The 21,300-nt window shown below is 43.1% G+C and overlaps 1 protein-coding gene across 2 annotated transcripts in view; it reads right to left on the reverse strand.

The window, feature by feature from the left end:
* Positions 1-987: 987 nt before the first annotated feature.
* Positions 988-21,300, reverse strand: part of LOC140714045 (threonine--tRNA ligase 1, cytoplasmic-like) — a 99,773-nt gene continuing 79,460 nt past the window's right edge. Inside the window, exons 12-18 of one of the 2 annotated variants that reach the window (XM_073024720.1) lie at positions 18,646-18,783; positions 11,646-11,723; positions 11,460-11,560; positions 10,685-10,789; positions 2,640-2,712; positions 2,449-2,563; positions 988-1,608 (exon numbers count right to left, since the gene is read on the reverse strand). In XM_073024720.1, the coding sequence (XP_072880821.1) occupies positions 1,460-1,608; positions 2,449-2,563; positions 2,640-2,712; positions 10,685-10,789; positions 11,460-11,560; positions 11,646-11,723; positions 18,646-18,783 (759 nt within the window). In that variant the 3' untranslated portion in view covers positions 988-1,459. The remainder of the gene's footprint in view (positions 1,609-2,448; positions 2,564-2,639; positions 2,713-10,684; positions 10,790-11,459; positions 11,561-11,645; positions 11,724-18,645; positions 18,784-21,300) is intronic. The other variant, XM_073024721.1, reaches the window with a different exon arrangement.

Below are 21,300 nucleotides of genomic sequence, written 5' to 3' on the forward strand. Positions count from 1 at the left end.
TGACAGCAACAGTACCCACCGCTATCTGAGGAGCTGGCACATTCTCCCTGTGACGGCTTGGGTTTCTTCCCATATTCCAGTGGGTCAATTGGTCACGAGGGTGCAATTAGGCTAGCTTGCGAGTCTGTTGGGGTAATCTATTGCATCCGGTGCGGCCTCCTCTACATCGGCGAGACCCGACGCAGATTGGGGGATCGCTTCGTCGCGCACCACCACAACAGACAGGATCTCCCGGTTGCCACTCACTTCAACTCTCCCTCTCATTCCCATTCGGATATGTCCATACATGGCCTCCTCTACAGCCATGACGAGGCCAAACTTCGGCGAGCATCTCATCTACCGTCTGGGTAGTCTTGGTATGAACATCGAATTCTCCAACTTCCGGTAATTCCCTCCCTCTCCCTTCCCCATCCCACCTCTACTCTGTCTCCTCTTCTAGCTGCCTATCACCTCTCATGACTCTGCCGCCTTCTACTTTCCCCTTAGATTCCTTTTTCACCTCTCCTGCCTATCCCCTCCCCCACCCCTTGATCTCTGATTGGTTTTCCACCCTCTTTATAGAGGGTCCCCCTCCTTCTTTAGTCCTGACGAAGGGTTTCGACCCGAAACGTTGACTGCTTCTTTCAACGGATGCTGCCCGACCTGCTGAGTTCATCCAGCTTTTTTGTACGTCTTGAATGCTTGCTGTATTTTGAAACTAAGGCAGGTAGAATGGTGGGGTGGTGGGATGGATTCGGCAGCTATTGCAGGGCTACAGGCATTTTCTACCAAATGGAACAGGGTATTCCTCATATATTGTCTCTCCATCCACCTCTATAAACTGGTTTAGGCAAATGGGATCAATTAGATTGACATCATGATGGGGCAAGTGGCCCATTCTTGTGCTTTACTGTTCCATGTTGCAATCTACTAAATATCAGGAGAAAGATTTGCACAAGTAGTCAACCGCCAGGGAGGTACACAGAATCAGCAAAAAAATTTAAAGAATTATTGTTGTGGTTTCTTCTTATTTTATTGTTACTTGCTTCATGTAAAGTACATACAGTTTGCTGTAATCCCCAACTAACCACCACTTTATGGACATGCAATCAATCTATGTAAGTCATCTTATATTTAGTTTTTTTTTACTATTATTTTTGTGTTCTTTACTATATTGTTTTTCATCAAATTCAGAGTAATAAGTATTTCATTCCCCTTTACACTTGTGTACTGGAAATGACTATCTTGAAACTTATCTAATTTTTAGGTATTAAAGACATTTCTTGAAGAGGCTACCTTGCACAAGCTTCAGACAGGAATCTGACCTTCTGTGCCAGTTCCCCCCAACCTTCAATTTCCAACCTAAAGCATTAAACCCGCATTTGCAGTTAGCAATTCATTTTAATCTTTCCAAACTATCCTTGGTTTTATATTTTTCATGACTCAGTTTTCTGCTGCATGCAACCATTAAGATGGAAATCTAAAACATCTCCTCCGCTCTAAGGACTTGCTGCTCCTGCAGCCACCTCAGTCTCTCCAACGTTGCTGTTAGGGAATGTTCGCCGTGTACTTTGTCATCTCTTGAATGGACAATCACTGTGCGACTCACTTTCTCCTTCTCTCCAACCACTGCAGGCAAACATGAGGTGCAATAAAAATTGACTTGTCTTCAGTACAACTAACCAACAGTGGAACTAAAACTTCAGTGAAATAATAGAGTGCAGTAGGACACTGGGTCACCCATGCATATCGTAAATAATCGTTCCTTCTAAATAAATCTTTATTCTCCTTTGGTATGGACAGGACTATACAAAGCCTCCACTAACCTCAGCCCAAGTTTACCTCTTCTGGATTGGGTCTTGTTACCGATCTGACTTTTCCCTAGCTAGTCTGATTCAATGACAACCTGCTTATTTTGTCAAATCCATACCGAGGACACTTACCTTCCACCCAAGCTCCCTGATACCTTCATGGTCAGGAAACAGAGCCTGGAATTGCAGAGCTCCCACCCTCACTCTGTCACTTCCCCAGCTTGACCCATGTACTCCATGGCTTCCCACAGAGGGGACCTGTTCACCCAGACCCATTGCCCCTCAGCCCCCTGACCCCATTCCCATCACCCCTTGGCGCTCTGCCCCATCCTCATTGCCTACTGCCCCATTGCCCCTCAGCTCCCAGCCCTACTGCTCCACATTGCCTCTTTTTTTCTCCCTTGCTTGACCCTGAATATTCAAAGATTCCTCTTCCCAGGGAGTTCAGGATGGTACCAAAATGAATAAATTCATCTGCCACAATAAATGCAATGAAACTGGGTCCAAAGTGCACCATTAATTCCAGCAATGTCCGTCTATTCCAGGAAGGATCTCTCCACATCCTTGGTACAGCACAAGATCTGCCAAAAGAGCTGTACCTCCCAGAGCAAAGACAACAAGTGTGAAGGTCAGGATATCTCACAGTGGAGTGATTTACCAAAGATAAAATTGTACTGAGCAAGTTGAGCATTCCAAATCTTCATACTCAGCAAAGAGCCAGAGTCCAGGTCCACATCAGCCAAGAAACCAGCCTCAAGCAATTCCTGGCAAACCTACAAGAGACAAGTGTTAGGAGCAATTTGTACCAAATGGCACATGTGACCTGTGAGGAATTTGCACTTTGCCTACCCTCTGGCCATACTCCTCACTGCTTGGGCCAGCAGGGACCACCATAACCTGCCGAGGGGAAAGCCAGAATGGCCTAGAGTTAAAAAAAAAACAAAGTTAAAAATATGTTGCACAAAATCAGCCTTAACAACTCACTGCATTTCATGGATATTGTAGTCGGCATGGACTAGATGGGCCGAAGGGCCTGTAGCCTTGCTGTAGTGCTACAGATTCTATTTCCATACACATTCTCCTACAGCAGTATTTCCCAACCTTTTTTTAGCCCAACACCCCTCTTAGGCACAATATGCTTTCTAGCGCCCTCATGGTGTAAAAACAAGTCCACCATATACAACAGTTCATCTCTGTGAGACAGGAGAACACACATCATACTACAACAGTCTCCGTTTATCGTTTTGTACATTATTGCATTATTACACTGATAAATTATTGTGTATTATTCTTTATTAGTTAATAAATTTATTATTATTTATTATCATTGCTGAGTGTGTTTTTAAATGTTGCTGCTGTAACGAAATAATTTCCCACTTGGGATCAATAAAGTACTTATTTTAATTATTATGAGAAAAATGATTCTGCTTTAAATTTTTGTCTTTAAACCTCGTTTACACAGTACCTGTGCACTGTACAGTAGCTTTGATATCAATGTGATCCTTCAGCTTGATGGTTTTTATCAAGAGTTGAAATATCTGGTTCAGGTTGTGACAGCAAAAGCCCCAAGTCCCCATGCATAACAATGTTCAAGTGGATTCTGTTTTTTATGAGTATGTGGTTCACTGTATTGAAGCCTCTTTCAACAAGGTAGGAGAATGGAAGTGTAATGAAGAGCAGTTTGGCTCTTCTCCAAAGACCAAGAAACTTTGTATGACAGCGTAGCCATGTACCATAAAAGCCAACATTTTTGAAAAGCATTTTTGCTTCTTCATCATACTGAATTTTGATAATTTCTTCTTGCAAGCTCTCTTTCTGTTCTTCCACCTTGCAAAGAAATGGGTTAATTACCCTCTCTGGAACTTCTAGATCATTCAAATCCTTGAATCAATTCTGAAAATCCTCCTCAGTGACTGCAAGTGTAAGCAGTACTCTTGTGAATCACTGTCTGTGAAAGACAGTACCATACTGGCCATGCAGGGAAACTGTGAGAACATTCTTCTCCCAATAGTTGGCTTATACATTTCCAATTTTCAGGTGATAGAGGACTTTTTGCCTGGACTAAATTGAAATTCTCACCCAGCAGTTTCATTTTTAGAATGTTCATTTTGTCATACAGATTGGCTAGGTATGCCACATCTCCACGGAGAAGTTCAATCTTGTTTCCCAAATTATTGATGACTTTAAGTGACAGTGTCAAAAAGAAAAAAATATTTTAGGCAGCAGCCTTTTGACAGCCAATGCATTTCAGTGTGAAGAAGCAAGTGCTTAAACTCTTCATCATAATCTTGGATAACTAGCAAAATATTCTGCTTTAATTTGGTTGATAGCAGATATTACAAGAGTCATGCTTGGAAAAAATAGCTGACTGAGGTTTTTGGCTGTGAGATGTTGACGATGAATTACACAGTGGATTGCAAACATATTTTGGAATTCCTTTTTGCATAAATGCCACTAAACCAACATGGCGACCTGTCATATATGGTGCTCGCCATCTGTTGCACAAAAAATCATGTTCCTAATTGGAAGGTTTTTATACATTTTGAGGTCATCATAGATTGATTCTTCGTTGATAATTGTTTTTAACTTTTTACAAAAGAGAATCTCTTAGCAATGCCTCGTTGTCTTGAAGTTGACTCATCCAGTTGCATCCCAAATTGTCTTTTGTAGCTCTGTGCACAGTTGATACTCAATGTCTTCACTCATTTCATCAATATGACAGGCAACAGAGTTATTACTCAGAGGAATTGATTTTAAAATACTGGCACCCTTTTTGAGAACAGTGGTGAACACTTCTGATACAGCAGTCATTGTTAATCTTTCACCAATTGTGTGAGATTATCCACACTTTACTATCATTTTGGAAATGTTATAAGAAGCAACAAGGCCACTATCAAGGTCATTTTTAGCTTTCTTGGCAAATGACTCCAGTGTGTAACGCATTTGAAATTGAAAATGCTTCTTTCATCTTCTGAAAAGGTTTATCTTCTAAAACAATAAGTAGCTCCTTTAGGGTGTCTTTTACGGAATTGTTCCTGCAATCTTGATGGCTTCATTAGACTGTACAGTATTACAAATAAGACACATGGGGCATCGCTGATCTGATGGGAATGGAATAAAACCATACTCAAGTTGTGTAACATTGTATTGATGCACTCTCCGTAGTTTCTATTTCTTAGCAGGATTAGAATTCAAGGCTTCTCTGCCTTCATACTCATTAAGACCACGCTGACATATTTATCCATCATTAATAGGGCTAAATTAAAATAAAAAAATTAACCCAAACAGGGAATGCCTATCGGATGTTCACAACGACAGCGAATTGACATGCCAAGGAACAGTGAGGCAAAGATGAAGACAATCACAGGTTGGAATCTGAATATTAGTCAGGATAGAGCTGGTGTTTCGCAAGCTACCTTTATACTATTGCAGTTAGCGCGATTGACTAATCACACAATTCTTAACCACACATATGAAGCCAAGGTCGCTTTGAACACCTCAGGAGGAATCCTTGGGGTTGGCAGGTTCACTGATTGGTTCCGGCCTCTGCTGTATCATTGCGTGACCTATTTTCTGTAGATCAGGAGAGAAAGTTGAGAGGGTGTACTTGACTTACCAACTGTACATTGCATGAACTCTTTCCATGTTGTGAGTCAAGAGGAACTGCTGGGCACCCTAAGTGCTAATTTATACATCCCCAATAATGTCTGTTTGGTTGGTAAGGTCGGATGAGATTGCCATGTTTCAGACGTGTTGTGACGACGAGTGTTCACCGCCTGCAGACATAATGGCTCTTCCTGTATTCTAGTACCTCATTCTTTTTTTTGGGAATTGCCTGCTCTACTAACGATCGGTCAGGCCTCATGCTTCAAGTTAGGGTGCTGCTTATTGACAACCCCCCCCCCAAGAATCTTGAACACCCCCCCCCCCCCCCCGACAACTTCTATTTCCTCTAACTCTCGACGCTTAACTGCCCCTGTTGGGAATCACTGTCCTACTGGTACCCTGCATGATTTAGATTAGATTAGATTCAATTTTATTGTCATTGTGCCGAGTACAGATACAAAGCCAAATGAAATGCAGCTAGCATTTAACCAGAAATGCAAAGAATAGTGTTATTTACAAAATAACTGCGAATAAAAAGTGCTACAGCACACAAATATAAAAGCACTGAGACAGTACAATATGGGTACAATACTGCTTAGTGCTGTGATGAGGTTCAGCAGGGTCACAGTCTCAGGGAAGAAGCTCTTCCTTAGCCTGCTGGTGCAGGAGCGGAGGCTCCTGTAGTGATTACCGGATGGGAGGAGAGTAAAAAGTCCATGGTTAGGGTGAGATGTATCCTTGATAATGCTTTTCGCCCTGCCCAGGCAGCTTTTATGGTAGATGTTCTCAATGGTGGGCAATTGGGTGCCCATAATCCGCTGGGCAGTTTTCACCACATGCTGGAGTGCTTTGCGGTCCGATACGGCACAATTGCCATACCACATTGAGATGCAGTTGGTGAGTATGCTCTCAATGGTACAGCAGTAAAAGTCCATCACTATCCTGGGACAGAGGTGAGCTTTCTTGATGCCCCGCAGGAAATAAAGGTGCTGTTACGTCTTTTTAATCAGTATGGAGGAGTTCAGACACCAGGTGAGATCCTCGGAAATGTGGACCCCAAGGAATTTGAATACACGCTCCACTACAGCTCCATTGATGTAGGTGGGGACATGAGTGTGGCTCCTAGCATGCCTGAAGTCCACAATGATCTCCTTGGTCATCTGGGTATTAAGGGCCAGGTTGTTGTTGGGAAACCACGCAGCCAGGTGCTGGACCTCGTCCCTGTAGGCCATCTCGTCATCCCCTCTGATCAGGCCAATCACCGTGGTGTCGTCTGCAAACTTGATTATGGAATTAGAACAATGCACAGGAACGCAGTCATAGGTGAAAAGGGAGTGCAGAAGATGGCTCAGCAGAGGAAGCTGGAGAGAAACCAGTCACAATCTGACGAAGAGCATAGGCATCTAATGCAACAACTTCCTTTTCTCCCTCTCTCTCTCCTCTCCTTCCTCCTGCCCTCCCACTCTCCTCCCTTCCCTCCTCCTCCACCAACAAATGGTGAGGGGTTGCTGGCAGGGCAGGGGAAAGCCCTATAAACAGATTATACACCTCAGCCAAGAGAGTACAGTCACAATCCACACAGGCAACATTCATCAGTCTGCTCCAACAAACACTGTCAATCATGTTGTTAACAAGGCATATGGTGTGTTAGCCTTCATCAACTGTGGGATTGAGTTCAAGAGCCATGAGGTAATGTTACGGCTATACTCAGACCCCACTTAGAGTACTGTGTTCAGTTCTGGTCACCTCACGACAGGAAGGATGCAGATACTACAGAGGGAGTGCAAAGAAGATTTATGAGGATGTTGCCTGGATTGCCTGGAATTATGAGAATAGGTTGAGTGAATTTGACCTTTTCACCTTGGAACAACAGAGGAGGAGAGGTGACCTGATTGGGGAGAAGCATTGATTGTGTGGATAGCCAGAGGCTTTATCCCAGAACTGAAATGGCTAACATGAGGGGGCATTGTTTTAAGGTGCTTGGAAGTAGGTACAGGGGGGATGTCAGAGGTTTAAGTTTTTCAAGAGAGGTGGGTGTGTGGAATGGGCTGCCAGCAACAGTGGTAGAGGTGGATACAATAGGGTCTTTTAAGAGACTCTTAGATGGGTACATGGAGCTTAGAAAAATAGAGGGCTATGAGGTAGGGAAATTCTAGGCAGTTCCTAGAGTAGGTTACATGGTCGGCACAACATTGTGGGCTGAAGGGCCTGTAATGTACTGTAGAATTTTATGTTCTATGTTTATTTTCAGCGATTGAAGATGGCCCAAAGGAGGAGCATGAGAATTATTCCAGGGATGAAGGGGTTAACTTATGAGGAGTGTTAGATGGTCCTGTACCTGTAACTCACAGGAATTTCAAAGAATGGGGGGGGGGGGGGGCAGGTGGAAACTCATTAAAACCTATCGAATCTTGAAAGGCTGAGATAGAGTGAACGCGGAGAGGAGGTTTCCTATAGTGGAGGAGTCGAGGACCAGAGGGCACAGCCTCAGAATAGACTGAGCACCATTGGTCCCCATATTTAAGGGAAGAAGTGCTGGTCTAAGAGAGGATCCAGAATCAGTTCACAAGCATGATCCCAGGAATGGAAGGGCGAGTGCAGGAAATTGCGTCTAGCTGGGTGGACACCATGTACTGTTTAGGCTGAAAGGTTTATATCCATGCTGTCTTTTTCTATGAGCTGTCTTTTTCTATGACACGAAGATAAAGGTCAGTCTTGGCTGAGTGTGATAATCACAGGGAAAGCCTGTGAGGCATAAATTCTGGTCTCATCCCCACAGCCCATCTGTTACGGAGACTCCTCTGACAGTGATGTTCCTTATCAACATTTACTCTACTTTAACCCAATAGCATTCCTGTGCTCAGATCTGATCAGCCAAATGAGCCCAATACAAAGCGAAACCTCTTAATGGCTGCAGACTGGAGCTGGGCCCCTCTATACAGTAAGCAAGGATGGATCATCTGTTTGTTTCTTCTGTCCAAACCGGGTTGCGAATTCCAGCCAGGATGAGAGGTCCGAGTCCGGACAGGATCCATTCCTGTCAAATTGCATGCACCATTGTCAAGGCAACAAAAATGGTGAAGCATGCCCTGCATTTGATTCACCAGAATTCAAACCAAGCTCATAAAGCTGGTCCATTATTAAGGACCTCCATCACTATGAACATGCCAGGAATATCTTCTCATTGCTACCCGAAGACACACACTCAATGTTTCAGGAACAACTTCTTCCCCTCCACCATCAGATTCTGAATGGACAACAAATCCATAGGCACCTCACTTTTTCTCTCTGTTTTTGCAGAACTCCAAAGGAGGTGTGAGGTGTTCCTTCTTTTGATTAGCCTGTAGGTCACCCTTGGGCAAGATGTGCACCTGCTTAGTCCCCCAAAGAGGATTATGTGAAGCCATGGGAGCAGGTAATGGATGGTTATATGAGCGGTTGGGGTCACCCATCTTGTAAAGACGCTGTACAAAAAAAAAGGCTTGGCAGCAATTACAGCCTTGTCTGAGTTGGTCTCTATCAACTTTGCACATCTGGACACTGCAATTTCTCCCTATTCTTCAGTACAAAACTGCTCGAGCTCTGTCTTCAAGAGGATTGTCAGGGAACAGCCCTTTTCAAGTCCAGCTTCAAATTTTCAATTGGATTGAGGTCTAGACTCTAACTTGGCCACTCCAGGACATTAACTTCGTTGTTTTAACCTATTCCTGTGTAGCTTTGGCTTTATGCTTGGGGTCATTGTCTTGCTAGAAAACAAATCTTCTCCCAAGTCGCAGTTCTCTTGTAGGCATTAGATTTTCCTCCCTGTATTTTGCTGCATTAATTTTACCCTCTACTTTCACAAGCCTTCCAGGGCCTGATGCAGTGAGGCATCCCCACAGCATAATGCAACCTCCACCACTAGGGATGGTGTATTTTTGATGATGTGCGCTGTTTGGCTTACGCCAAACATAGCATTTAGTCTGATGATCTAAAAGCTCAATTTTGGTTTCATTAGAACATAGAACCTTCTTCCAGCTATCTTCAGGGTCTCCCACATGCCATCTAGCAAACTCTAGCCAAGATTTCATGTGAGTATTTTTTTCCCAACAGTGACTTTTTTCTTTGCCATTCTCCCATAAAGCTGTGACTGGTGAAGCACCTGGGCAACAATTGTTGTATGTGCAGTCTCATCCAACTCAGCCACTGAAGCTTGGAACTCCTCCAGAATTGTCATAATTCTCTTGGTGGCCTCCCTCACTGTCCCCTCCTTTCATGGTCACTCAGTTTTTGAGGATGGCCTGCTCTACGCAGATTTACAGCTGTGCCATATTCTTTCCATTTACTGAAGATTGACTTAACTGTACTTCAAGTGATTAGGAAATTTTCTTGTATCTATCTCCTGAATGGTGCTTTTCAATAACCTTTTTGTGACTCACCAGCAGTTGGACCTTTGAATACAGGTGTATTTCACTACAATCAATTGAAACACCTTGACTGCACACAGGTGATCTCAATTTAACTAATCAGGCAACTTTGAAAACCAATTCAAAATCAGGCGCATTAAAAGGGCTTGAAGGATCATTGGGGACCCAAGTCACCCCAAACACAAACAATTCCAGCTGTTACCATCCAGGAAATGGTACCACAGCATAAAAGCCAGGACCAACAGGCTCCAGGACAGCTTCTTCCACCAGACCATCTGACTGATTAATTCACACTGATACAATTGTATTTCTGTGCTATATTGACTGTTCTGCTATACATATAATTTATTATAAATTAATATAAATTGCACATTCAGACGGAGACATAACGTAAAGGTTTTTACTCATGTATATGAAGGATGTAAGTACTAAAGTCAATTCAATTGGCTCCACCAGTGATGATTTAGTGCATCATATTAAAGGGTTTGAATATTTATGCAATCAATTATTTTGTTTTATATTTGTTATTAATTTAGATCACTTTGTAGAGATCTGTTTTCACTTCGACATGGAAGTCTTTTTCTGTTGATCAGTGTCAAAAAAGCCAAATTAAGTCCACTGTGTTTCAATGTTGTAAAACAATAAAACATAAAAACTTGTGTGTGTGTGTGCACGTACACGTGTACATACAAACACACTATTGTAATTTATAGTTTTTTTGTTATTATGTATTGTGACCACAACACAACAAATGTCATAACACATGCCAGTGATATGAAACCTGATTCTGATTCAATTCATTGTGAAGATGGCTCAAGAGCACAAGGCATGGTGTCTGTGGGAAACTCTTTCTCCTTGCAGTGTTTGGTATTGGAACATTACCATTTCCCCGCATAGTTCTCTGCAAGAATAGCCACCATGCGTTCCAGCGACCCCAGCACGGCGCGATGGATGATAACGGGATGGTTATCATCTGCTCCGTCCTTGCTGAAGAGAGAACAATGAATCAGCAACACACAGATACAGAAATGAGTGTTCACTCTGCCACAATACCCATGGTTTTCCTGATCCCGCGAACTCATCATTCTTCAACTGAACTGTTCAACTTTGGCACAGCACACATCAGACCCAAGCTCATCAAAGTAAATTTATTAACACCATACACTACCCTGAGATTCATTTTCCAGCAGGCATTTACAGGAAAATAAAGAAATACAACATAATTTATTAAAAACTATGCATAAACAAAATCTGACAAACAAAAAAGCAGATAAATTGTGCAAAAAAGTTTGAGAACATGAGATGCAGTGTCTTTGAAAGTGAGCCTGCAGGTTGTGGAATCAGTCCAGAGACAAGATTAGTGAAGTTATCCGCCCTGGTTCAGGAGCCTGATGTTAAGTGGTAATAACTGTACCTGAAGCTGGTGGTGTGGGAATCCAAGGCTCCTGCATTGGTTGGTCCCAATGTGCACCGTGACCTGCAGGGCAGAACTCTCTCACCCGCAAGCTCAGAATGACTGTGCATCCTATCATCAATCTGCCTGATGATGTATTTACCCACAGACTCGCCACCACTACTCAAGCACAGCACATGCAGGGAGGAAGCAGGTTTAATATTGAAACACAGGATCCCATTAACAATTTGAAACTGCGCTCACCCAACGTAGGTCAAATTAAAGCAAATGGGAAGCTGGAAGTCCAACTGGATGGTGGCACACTGATGGTATCTGCCCAGGGCATCCTTCAGGTCAACATCAATCTGCAGTCAATTAGAGAGTTTGAAAGCCTCTGGGAGGTTCAGATTGACAGCATACTCTCAAACCGCAGACTCTCCCCAGTCTAACCTTTGGTCCGTAGAAGGCTCCGTCTCCTGCACTCAGTCTCCAGGGTTCTCCAAACGCATCCAAACTGCATTTCAGCTGCTAAAATATGGCACAGAAACAAAGCTCAGCTCTGACTCTTACACCTTTAAAACTGAAATTAATAATTTTTATGTTCATTCAAGTCCAGGAGTCATTCACTGGTAACCCAATACTTACCCTTTCCAGGTAACCTGGACAGGAATCAAACACCTCCTTGCTGGTGAAACATGTTGGATTAGTCTGTATAATTGTAATTTTCTGTACAGTTTAATCATCTACACCTGCTTGGATTTTATATAATTTTCCCTAACATAACTGTTTAGTGTATTCCCTAGTGGTCATAGTATGTACATGCAGTTGTTTAGTGTGTCCACTAGTGGTCATAGTATGTACATGCAGTTGTTCAGTCTGTCTCCTTGTGGTAACAACACTCAATGCAGTTGTTCAGTGTGTCCCTTTGTGGTCATAGCATGAATATACTGTGATGATTGCAGCTGGGAGCTCAACATCCAGGGTTACTGGAGGGATAGGATGGTAAACAGACAGGGTGGTGTGGCTCTGCTGGTAAAAAATGGCATCAAATCTGTAGAAAGATGTGACATAGGATTGGAAGATGTTGAATCCTTGTGGGTTGAGTTAAGAAACTGCAAGGGTAAAAGGACCCTGATGGCAATTATATGCAGGCCTCCCAACAGAAGCTAGGATGTGGACCACAGATTACAATGGGAAATAGAAAAGGTGTGTCAAAAGGGACATGTTATGATAGTCATGGGTGATTTCAACATGCAGGTCTATTGGAAAAATCAGGTTGGTAATGGATCTCAAGAGCAGTTTGTCTTTGAGCCTACCAGGGGATCAGCTATACTGGATTGGGTGTTATGTAATAAACCAGAGGTAATTAGGGAGTTTCAGGTAAAATAACCTTAATGAGGCAGTGATCACACTATAATTGAGTTCAACTTGAAATTTGATAGGGAGAAAGTAAAGTCTGATGCAGCAGTATTTCAATGGAGTAAAGGAAATTACAGTGGTACGAGGGAGGATTTGGCCAAAGTAAATTGGAAGGAGCTGCTGGCAGAGATGATAGCAGACCAGAAATAGTGTGATTTTCTGGGAAAACTGAGGAAGATGCAGGGTAGATGCATTCCAAAAATGAAGAATTACTCAAAAAGTAAAAAATTAGCAGTTAGCTAGAGAATTGGGAAGCTTTTAAAAACCAAGAGAGCAACTAACAGAATCATTAGGAGGGAAAAGATGAAATATGGAAGCAAGCTAGTAAACAACATCAAAGTGGAGAGTGAAAGTTTTTTTCCAAGCATGCAAAAAAGAGAGATGAAAGTGGATATAGGACCACTAGAAAATGAAGCTGGAGAAATAATAATGGGGGACAAGGTGATGGCAGATGAACTAAATGAGTATTTTGCATCAGTCTTCACTGAGGAAGACACTAGCAGTGTGCCAGATGTTGTAGTGTGTGAGGGAAGAAAAGTGAGTGCAGTTACAATTACAAGGGAGAAGATGCACAAAAAGTTGGAAGACCCAAGTGTACATAAGTTACCCAGACCAGATGAACTGCACCCCAGGGTTCTGAAAAAGGTTGCGGTTATGGAGGCATTAGTAATGAACTTTCAAAAATCATTGGACTCTGGCATGGTGCTAGAAGAATAGAAAATTGCAAATGTCACTCCACTCTAAGAAAGGAAGAAGGCAGCAGAAAGGAAATTATAGACCAGTTAGAGAATTATAAAACAGTTTAGAGAATTGGCTGATTGGTAGTGAGTGGGAATAAAAGGATCCTTTTCTGGCTGGCTGCCAGTATATCAATGATTTAGATGATGGCTTTGTTGCCAAGGTGGCAGATGATATGAAGACTGGTGGAGGGGCAGGTAGTGTTGAGGAAACACATAGACTGCAGAAGGACTTAGACAGATTAGGAGAATGGGCATGAAAGTGCCAAAATAATTACAATGTTGGAAAATGCATGGTCATGCACTTTCGTCATAAAAATAAATGTGCAAATTATTTCCAAAACCTGGAGAAAATCCAAAAATCTGAGATGCAAAAGGACTTGGGAGTCCTTGTACAGAACACCCTAAATGTTAACTTGCAGGTTGAGTCGGTGGTGAAGAAGGCAAATTAGTATTAGTATTCATTTCAAGAGGTCTAGAATATAAGAGCAGGGATGTGATGCTGAGGCTTTATAAGGCACTGGTGCGGCCTCACCTTGAATATTGTGAACAGTTTTAGAACCATTGAACATTACAGCACAGAAACAGGCCTTTCTTGGCTGTGCCGAACCATTTTTCTGCCTAGTCCCACTCACCTGCACCTGGGCCATATCCCTCCAAACCCCTTTCATCCATATACCTGTCTAAGTTTTTCTTAAATGTCAAAAGTGAGCCCGCATTCACCACTTCATCTGGCAGCTCATTCCACACTCCCACCACTCTCTGCGTGAAGAAGCCCCCCCATGTTCCCTTTAAACTTTTCCCCCTTCACCCTTAACCCATGACCTCTGTTTTTTTTCTCCCCTAGCCTCAGTGGAAAAAGCCTGCTTCCATTCACTCTATCTATACCCATCATAATTTTATACACCTCTATCAAATCACCCCTCATTCTCCTACGCTCCAGGGAATAAAATCCTAACCTATTCAACCTTTCTCTGTAACTCAGTTTCTCAAGTCCCAGCAACATCCTTGTTAAGCTTCTCTGCACTCTTTCAACCTTATTAATATCCTTCCTGTAATTAGGTGACCAAAACAGCACACAATACTCCAAATTTGGTCTCACCAATGTCTTATACAACCTCACCCTAACATTCCAACTCTTACACTCAATACTTTGATTTATAAAGGCCAATGTACCAAAAGCTCTCTTTACGACCCTATCTACTTGTGACACCACTTTTAGGGAATTATGTATCTGTACTCCCAGATCAATCTGTTCTACTGTACTCCTCAGTGTCCTACCATTTACTTTGTATGTTCTACCTTGGTAGAACCTTGTATGTACCTTCCAAAGTGCAATACCTCACACTTGTCCGCATTAAACTCCATCTGCCATTTTTCAGCCGATTCCTCCAACTGGTCCTCTGCAAGCTTTGAAAACCTTCCTCACTGTCCACTACACTTCCAGTCTTTGTATCATCAGCAAATTGGCTGATCTAATTTGCCACATTATCATCTAGATCATTGATATAGATGACAAATAACAATGGACCCAGCACTGACCCCTGTGGCACACCACTAGTCACAGGCCTCCACTACCACTCTCTGGCTTCTTCCATTGAGCCAATGTCTAATCCAATTTACTACCTCTCCATGTATACATAGCGACTGAATCTTCTTAACTAACCTCCCATGCAGGACCTTGTCAAAGGCCTTACTGAAGTCCATGTATACAACATCCACTGCCTTCCCTTCATCCACTTTCCTGGTAACTTCCTCAAAAAACTCTAACAGATTCATTAAACATGACCTACCACACACAAAGCCATACTGACTTTTTCTAATAAGTCCCTGTCTATCCAAATACTTGTAGATCCTATCTCTTAGTATTCCTTCCAATAATTTACCTACTACTGATGTCAAACTTACCAGCCTATAATTTCACCTGACCCGTGGATATCGACATTTTAAATATTTCTGCCAGGGCCCCTGCAATTTCAACACTAGTCTCCTTCAAGGTCCGAGGGAATACCCTGTCAGGACCTGGGGATTTATCTACTCTGATTTGCCTCAAGATAGCAAGCACCTCCTCCTCTTTAATCTGTATAAGTTCCATGACCTCCCTACTTGTTTGCCTTGTTTGACTCCATTCCAGTTTCCTTAGTAAATACAGATGCAAAAACCCCATTTAATATCTCTCCCATTTCTTTTGGTTCCATACATAGCCGACCACTCTGATCTTCAAAACGACCAATTTTATCCCTTACTATTCTTTTGCTCTTAACATAACTGTAGAAGCTCTTAGGATTATCCTTCACCCTGACTGCCAAGCAACCTCATGTCTTCTTCTAGCCCTCCTGACTTATTTCTTAAGTATTTTCTTACTCGATTTATACTCCTCAAGCAGCTTATTTCCTCCCTGTTGCCTATACATATTATGCATCTTTCTCTTCTTCTTTATCAGAGTTCCAATATCCCTCGAGAACCAAGGTTCCTTATTCTTATTCATTTTGCCTTTAACCCTGACAGGAACATACAAACTCTGCACTCTCAAAATTTCTCCTTTGAAGGCCTCCCACTTACCAATCACATCCTTGTCAGAGAACAACCTGTCCCAATCTACGCTTTTTAGATCCCTTCTCATTTCTTCAAATTTGGCCTTTTACCAGTTTAGAACTTCAACCCGAGGACCAGATCTATCTTTATCTTTTTTAGGCTCCTTATCTCAGAAAAGATGTGTTGGCATTGGAGAGGGTCCAAAGGAGATCCATAAGGATGATTCCGGAAACGAAAAGGCTATCATACAAGGAACACTTGATGGCTCTGGGTCTGTACTCGCTGAAATTTAGAAGGATGAGGAAGCATCTCGTTGAAACCTTTCAAATGTTGAAAGGCTTAGACAGAGTAGATGTGGAAAGAATGCTTCCCATGGTGGGGGAATCTAGGACAAGAGGGAACAGCCTCAGGATAGACAGATATCCTTAAATTTCTTTAGCCTGAGGGTGGCGAATTTGTGGAATTTATTGTGCAAATGTGCGGGCCGCATCGTTGAGTGAACTTAAGGCAGAGATTGATAGTGTTATGCCCTGGGCCCCCTCCTTTGTGAGAATCGCAAGAGCCCTAGTCAAGGGGGGGGGTCAACTGACCCACGAGAGAAAGAGACGTGCTGAATAGACACAGGAAAATGGGAGAGAGAGAGAGAGACGTGCGGAAGACCACGTTCTCCCGAGAAGCAGAATAAAGGCGACATTGACTATTGTCTTATGGAGACCACGTGAAAAGCCCTCGGGCAAAGTGGGCTGGTTGAGAGAGAGATCGCATTACCTGCAACCTGATTGACACCTGCGATCCCGTGAAGAAGTATAAAGGAGGGTCTGAGGGGGGGAAACCCTCAGACGCACCAAGGAGACACCAAGGAAGCACGATACCAATTCCCGTGGGAGCGGGAAGCCATTTTGAAGGAAGCCATGTGCGTTAGATTCCAAATTTTGGATCTGTGGCTAGAACCAACGGAAGACTGCTTTTAACTAACAACGGGGAAGCCTGCTCCCCTGATTCCAAGGATCTGCTCTGCAAAGACAACGGGCAAGTGTTTATCCTTTCTAAACCATCTCTCTCTCTCTACAACGTGAAAACCCCAGCGGTTCCCAAAAGGGAGAAGCCTGCAAACTTCTGAGTGACTCTTTATATTTCAATTGGACTCAGTATTACCCCTAGACAACTATAGAGCTTATTTCTGATTGATTATTATTACACCGGTGTTTTAGATTGAGTTTTGACGATGTATATGATCTGAATGTTTTGTAGTAACCATACGCTTGTGCCCCTTTTTGAATAAACGTTTGAAAATAGTAGCATCCGACTCAGCTGATCCCGCTATCTTTGCTGGTAAGTTACCTGGTTACGGGGTTACGTAACAATAGGTTCTTGATTAGACACGGCATCAAAGGTTACGGGGAGAAGGTCCGGGAGTGTGGCTGAGGAGGGGAATAAAGAAACAGCCATGATTGAATGGCGGAGCAGACCTGATGGGCCAAATGGCCTCATTCTGCTCCTTTGTCTTGTGGTCTATACGCAGTTGTTCAAAATGTCCCCTGGTAGTTACAGATCTTTACATGATTCTGGCAACTTCTTGGTATCGATCTATTGGAATAGGGACTGTCTGATTGGATAACTCTTATCTACAAATTTGAATGGAATGTTTCTTTCATTCGAAATGCAGAAAAGCTGAACATATTGCCCTGCTATCTTTTCTTCATTCTCTGTTCTTTTTTCATAGCCTCTTGACTTTTGCAACTGATTCTCTTTGCTCTATTAGAGCTTAATAAAACGATCATGAAACACAACGTTTCGTGCCACTTTCCTGACTTCATAAAGAACCTTGGATTAAAAACACATGTGACAACAGATGTTGGAAGCTGGAGGAAAATACTAACTGCTGGAGGAACTCAGTAGGTCGAGTAGCATTTGTGGGTGGAGGAACAGACCAGATGAAGGGTCTCAACCTGAAACAATGACTGCCTATTTTCCCCTCCCTCACCCCCAGATGCTGCCTGCCCTACCGAGTTCCTCCAGCAGATTGGTTGGATCCCTGGCTGTTACAGCATGGTTGGATTCTGAAGAAATCTCTCCATGTTATTACCAAACACTACTAGAGCAGGTATAGTGCAGGCTGGAGACAGAAAAAAAGCTCCCTATGCACTGTCCCAAGAGGTAGTACAGAATAAATATAAACTCCTCAAAACCCATAACATTAAGGCTAGAAGTAAAAAAGGCCAGATGTTGTACAGGATATATTCAGTACAACATAACAATCCAGGATGTTCCTTTATACCATGGTCCCAAATGGATGGCACAGTATCATAGCGGTTGGTGTAACGCTTTACAGCGCCAGTGACCCTGGTTCAATTCCACCGCTGTCTAGAAAGAGTTTGTATCAGCTCCCCATGACCACAAGGGTTTCCTCTGGATGTTCCGGTTTCCTCCCACATTCCGAACACGTACGGGTTCTGGTCAGTGAGTTGTGGGCATGCTATGTTGGCACCAGAAGCATGGCAACACTTGGGTTGGCCAATGACATAAACAATGCATTTCACTGTATGTTTCAATGTGCATGTGACAAATAAAGCTAACCTTTCATCTTTAATTTGAAACATTGGACAACAAAAATGCTGGATTGGGATGCTTGCTTTCCAGCTAGCTTGAACTCGGCTCTTGCATCCATGAGTAAGAGGGGCCAAGGGCAGTCTCTTATTCAATGTTAAACCAGATTGTTGTCCTTCCACAGATAATCGTGCTGCCCAGTCAACACTGACCTCTTCTGCTTTATTCCATGTGTCCACATCTCCCAGAAACATCTCCGGCCGTGTGGAGAGTTTCAGCTGGAAAGTGAAGCCAAGGACTTCATACACTGAACGCAAGAAGTCAAGGCAACCCTTTATCTCCTCCTCAATCTGCAAGAAGATATAATGCTTCAGGCTCAACAGTCATTAAGTACACTCCAGACACATATGCCAACAAGATAATCTCCATCTTTTGTCCTCAACTACAATTCATTTGTAGTGGCATTTCATTTCATCATCTCGTCACAGTTTAAATACTCTCAGCTATGATGATACTGTCGTCGATAATAAACTAAAATTTGTATGAGGAAATTCTTCATCTAGCCACAGTTTAAATACTCTCGGCTGTGATGATACTGTCATTGATAATAAACTAAAATTTATATTATTTATATAAAATTATATAAATTATTTATATAAAATTTATATTATTAAATTATATTATTTAAATCGCAGCAAGAGGCAGAGAGAAAAGAGAGGAGAGAGAAGCTTGGAGAGAAGCTGTTTTTTCTTTAACTGATCGGGGCAAAGAGGCTAGACTGCACAGGCGCGTGACGTAGTGCACCAAAGGTTTAAAAAGAAAGACTGCCATATACAGCGGCCATCGTTCGGAGTGGACTGAGGCAGAATGAGCTTTGGCTCAATCAGGCTTTGGTGAGAACAGGCAGAGGTGAGGTTGAACAGGGCACGACTGCGCAAGCGCGTGAAAGTCCACTAGTGAGGCAGCGGGAGAATTTAAATAGCGAGCAGAGGCTGAGTACGAGCTTCACTCCAGGTGAGGTAAGGCCGGGTAAGCTCCTTTAATTAATCTAATTAGCTTAGGAGTAGGTAATGGAAGCAGCATTTAGGGCAGTTGAGTGCTCTGTTTGCAGTATGTGGGAAGTCAGGGCGAGCACAGCTGTCCCTGATGACTACACCTGCAAATGGCGCATCCATGACAAACCGTGTTAAGGAACTGTAGCTGGAGCTGGATGAACTTCGGATCATTCGGGAGGCAAAGGCACAAATAGACAGGAGTTTCAGGGAGATAGTCACCTCTAGGAGTCAGGAGACAGGTAGTTGGGTGACTGTCAGGAGAGGGAAGGGGAATAGACAGAAAGAGCAGAGCACCCCTATGGCCATTCCCATCAACAATAAGTATACTGTTTTGGTGGGGACGACCTACCAGGGACAAGTTGCAGTGGTTGCGTCTCTGGCACCAAGACTGGAACCTCAGCTCAGAAGGGCAAAGAGGAGAGCAGTAGCGATAGGGGATTCGATAGTTAGGGGGACAGATAGGAGGCTCTGTGGAAGAGATCGAGAATCCCGGAAGGTCTGTTGCCTCCCTGGTGCCAGGGTCCATGATATCTAGGATCGAGTTCTCAGTATTCTCAAGAGGAAGAGTGAGCAGCTGGATGTCGTGGTCCATGTCGGGACCAATGACGTGGGTAGGATGAGTGAGGAGGTCCTGAAAGGTGAGTTTAGGGAGCTAGGTGCCAAGTTAAAGGACAAGACCTCCAGGATAGCAATCTCAGGATTGCTACCAGTGCCACGTGCAGGTGGGTTTAGAAATAATAAGATAGTGCAGATCAACACGTGGCTGAAGACATGGTGCAGGAGGGAGGGCTTCAGATTTATAGATAATTGGGCAGTTTTCCAGGGAAGGTGGGACCTGTTCCGGCGGGACAGTTTACATCTGAACTGGAGGGGGACAAATATTCTTGCAGGTAGGTTTGCTAGAGAGGCTCCAGTGGATTTAAACTAGATACAAGGGGGGAGGGGAACCAGAGTGTAGGAACAGATGTATGGGAGAAGGAAGGAAAAGAAGACAGTAAAGTTCTTTGTACTGTTAGAGATAAACAGAGAGGAAGAGGTGGAGAATTTCTTAAATGCATTTATTTTAATGCTAGCAGCATTGTAAGAAAGGGAGATGAGCTTAGAGCATGGATTGATACCTGGAAATATGATGTTGTAGCTATCAGTGAAACATGGTTGCAGGAGGGGTGTGATTGGCAACTAAATATTCCTGGATTTCGTTGCTTCAGGTGTGATAGAATCGGAGGGACAAGAGGGGGAGGTGTTGCGTTGCTTGTCAGAGAAAATATTACAGCAGTGCTCTGGCAGGATAGATTAGAGGGCTCGTCTAGGGAGATTATTTGGGTGGAATTGAGGAATGGAAAAGGTGTCGTAACACTTACAGGGGTGTATTATAGACTACCTAATGGGAAGCTAGAATTAGATGAGCAAATTTGCAAGGAGATAGCAGATATTTGTAGTAAGCAAAGGGTTGTGATAGTGGGAGATTTTATTTTTCCACACATACTGGGAAGCCCATACTGTAAAAGAGATGGATGGTTTGGAGTTTGTAAAATGTGTGCAGGATAGTTTTTTGCAGCAATACATAGAGGTACCAACTAGAGAAGGGGCAGTGTTGGATCTTCTGTTAGGGAATGAAATAGGTCAGGTGACGGAGGTATGTGTTGGGGAGCACTTCGGGTCCAGTGATCACAATGCCATTAGTTTCAATATAATTATGGAGAAGGATAGGACTGGACTCAGGGTTGAGATTTTTGATTGGAGAAAGCCTAACTTTGAGGAGATGTGAAAGGATTTGGAAGGAGTGGATTAGGACAATTTATTTTATGGGAA

The sequence above is a fragment of the Hemitrygon akajei genome, chromosome 21 (assembly GCF_048418815.1).
Source record: "Hemitrygon akajei chromosome 21, sHemAka1.3, whole genome shotgun sequence".
Classification (NCBI taxonomy): domain Eukaryota; kingdom Metazoa; phylum Chordata; class Chondrichthyes; order Myliobatiformes; family Dasyatidae; genus Hemitrygon; species Hemitrygon akajei.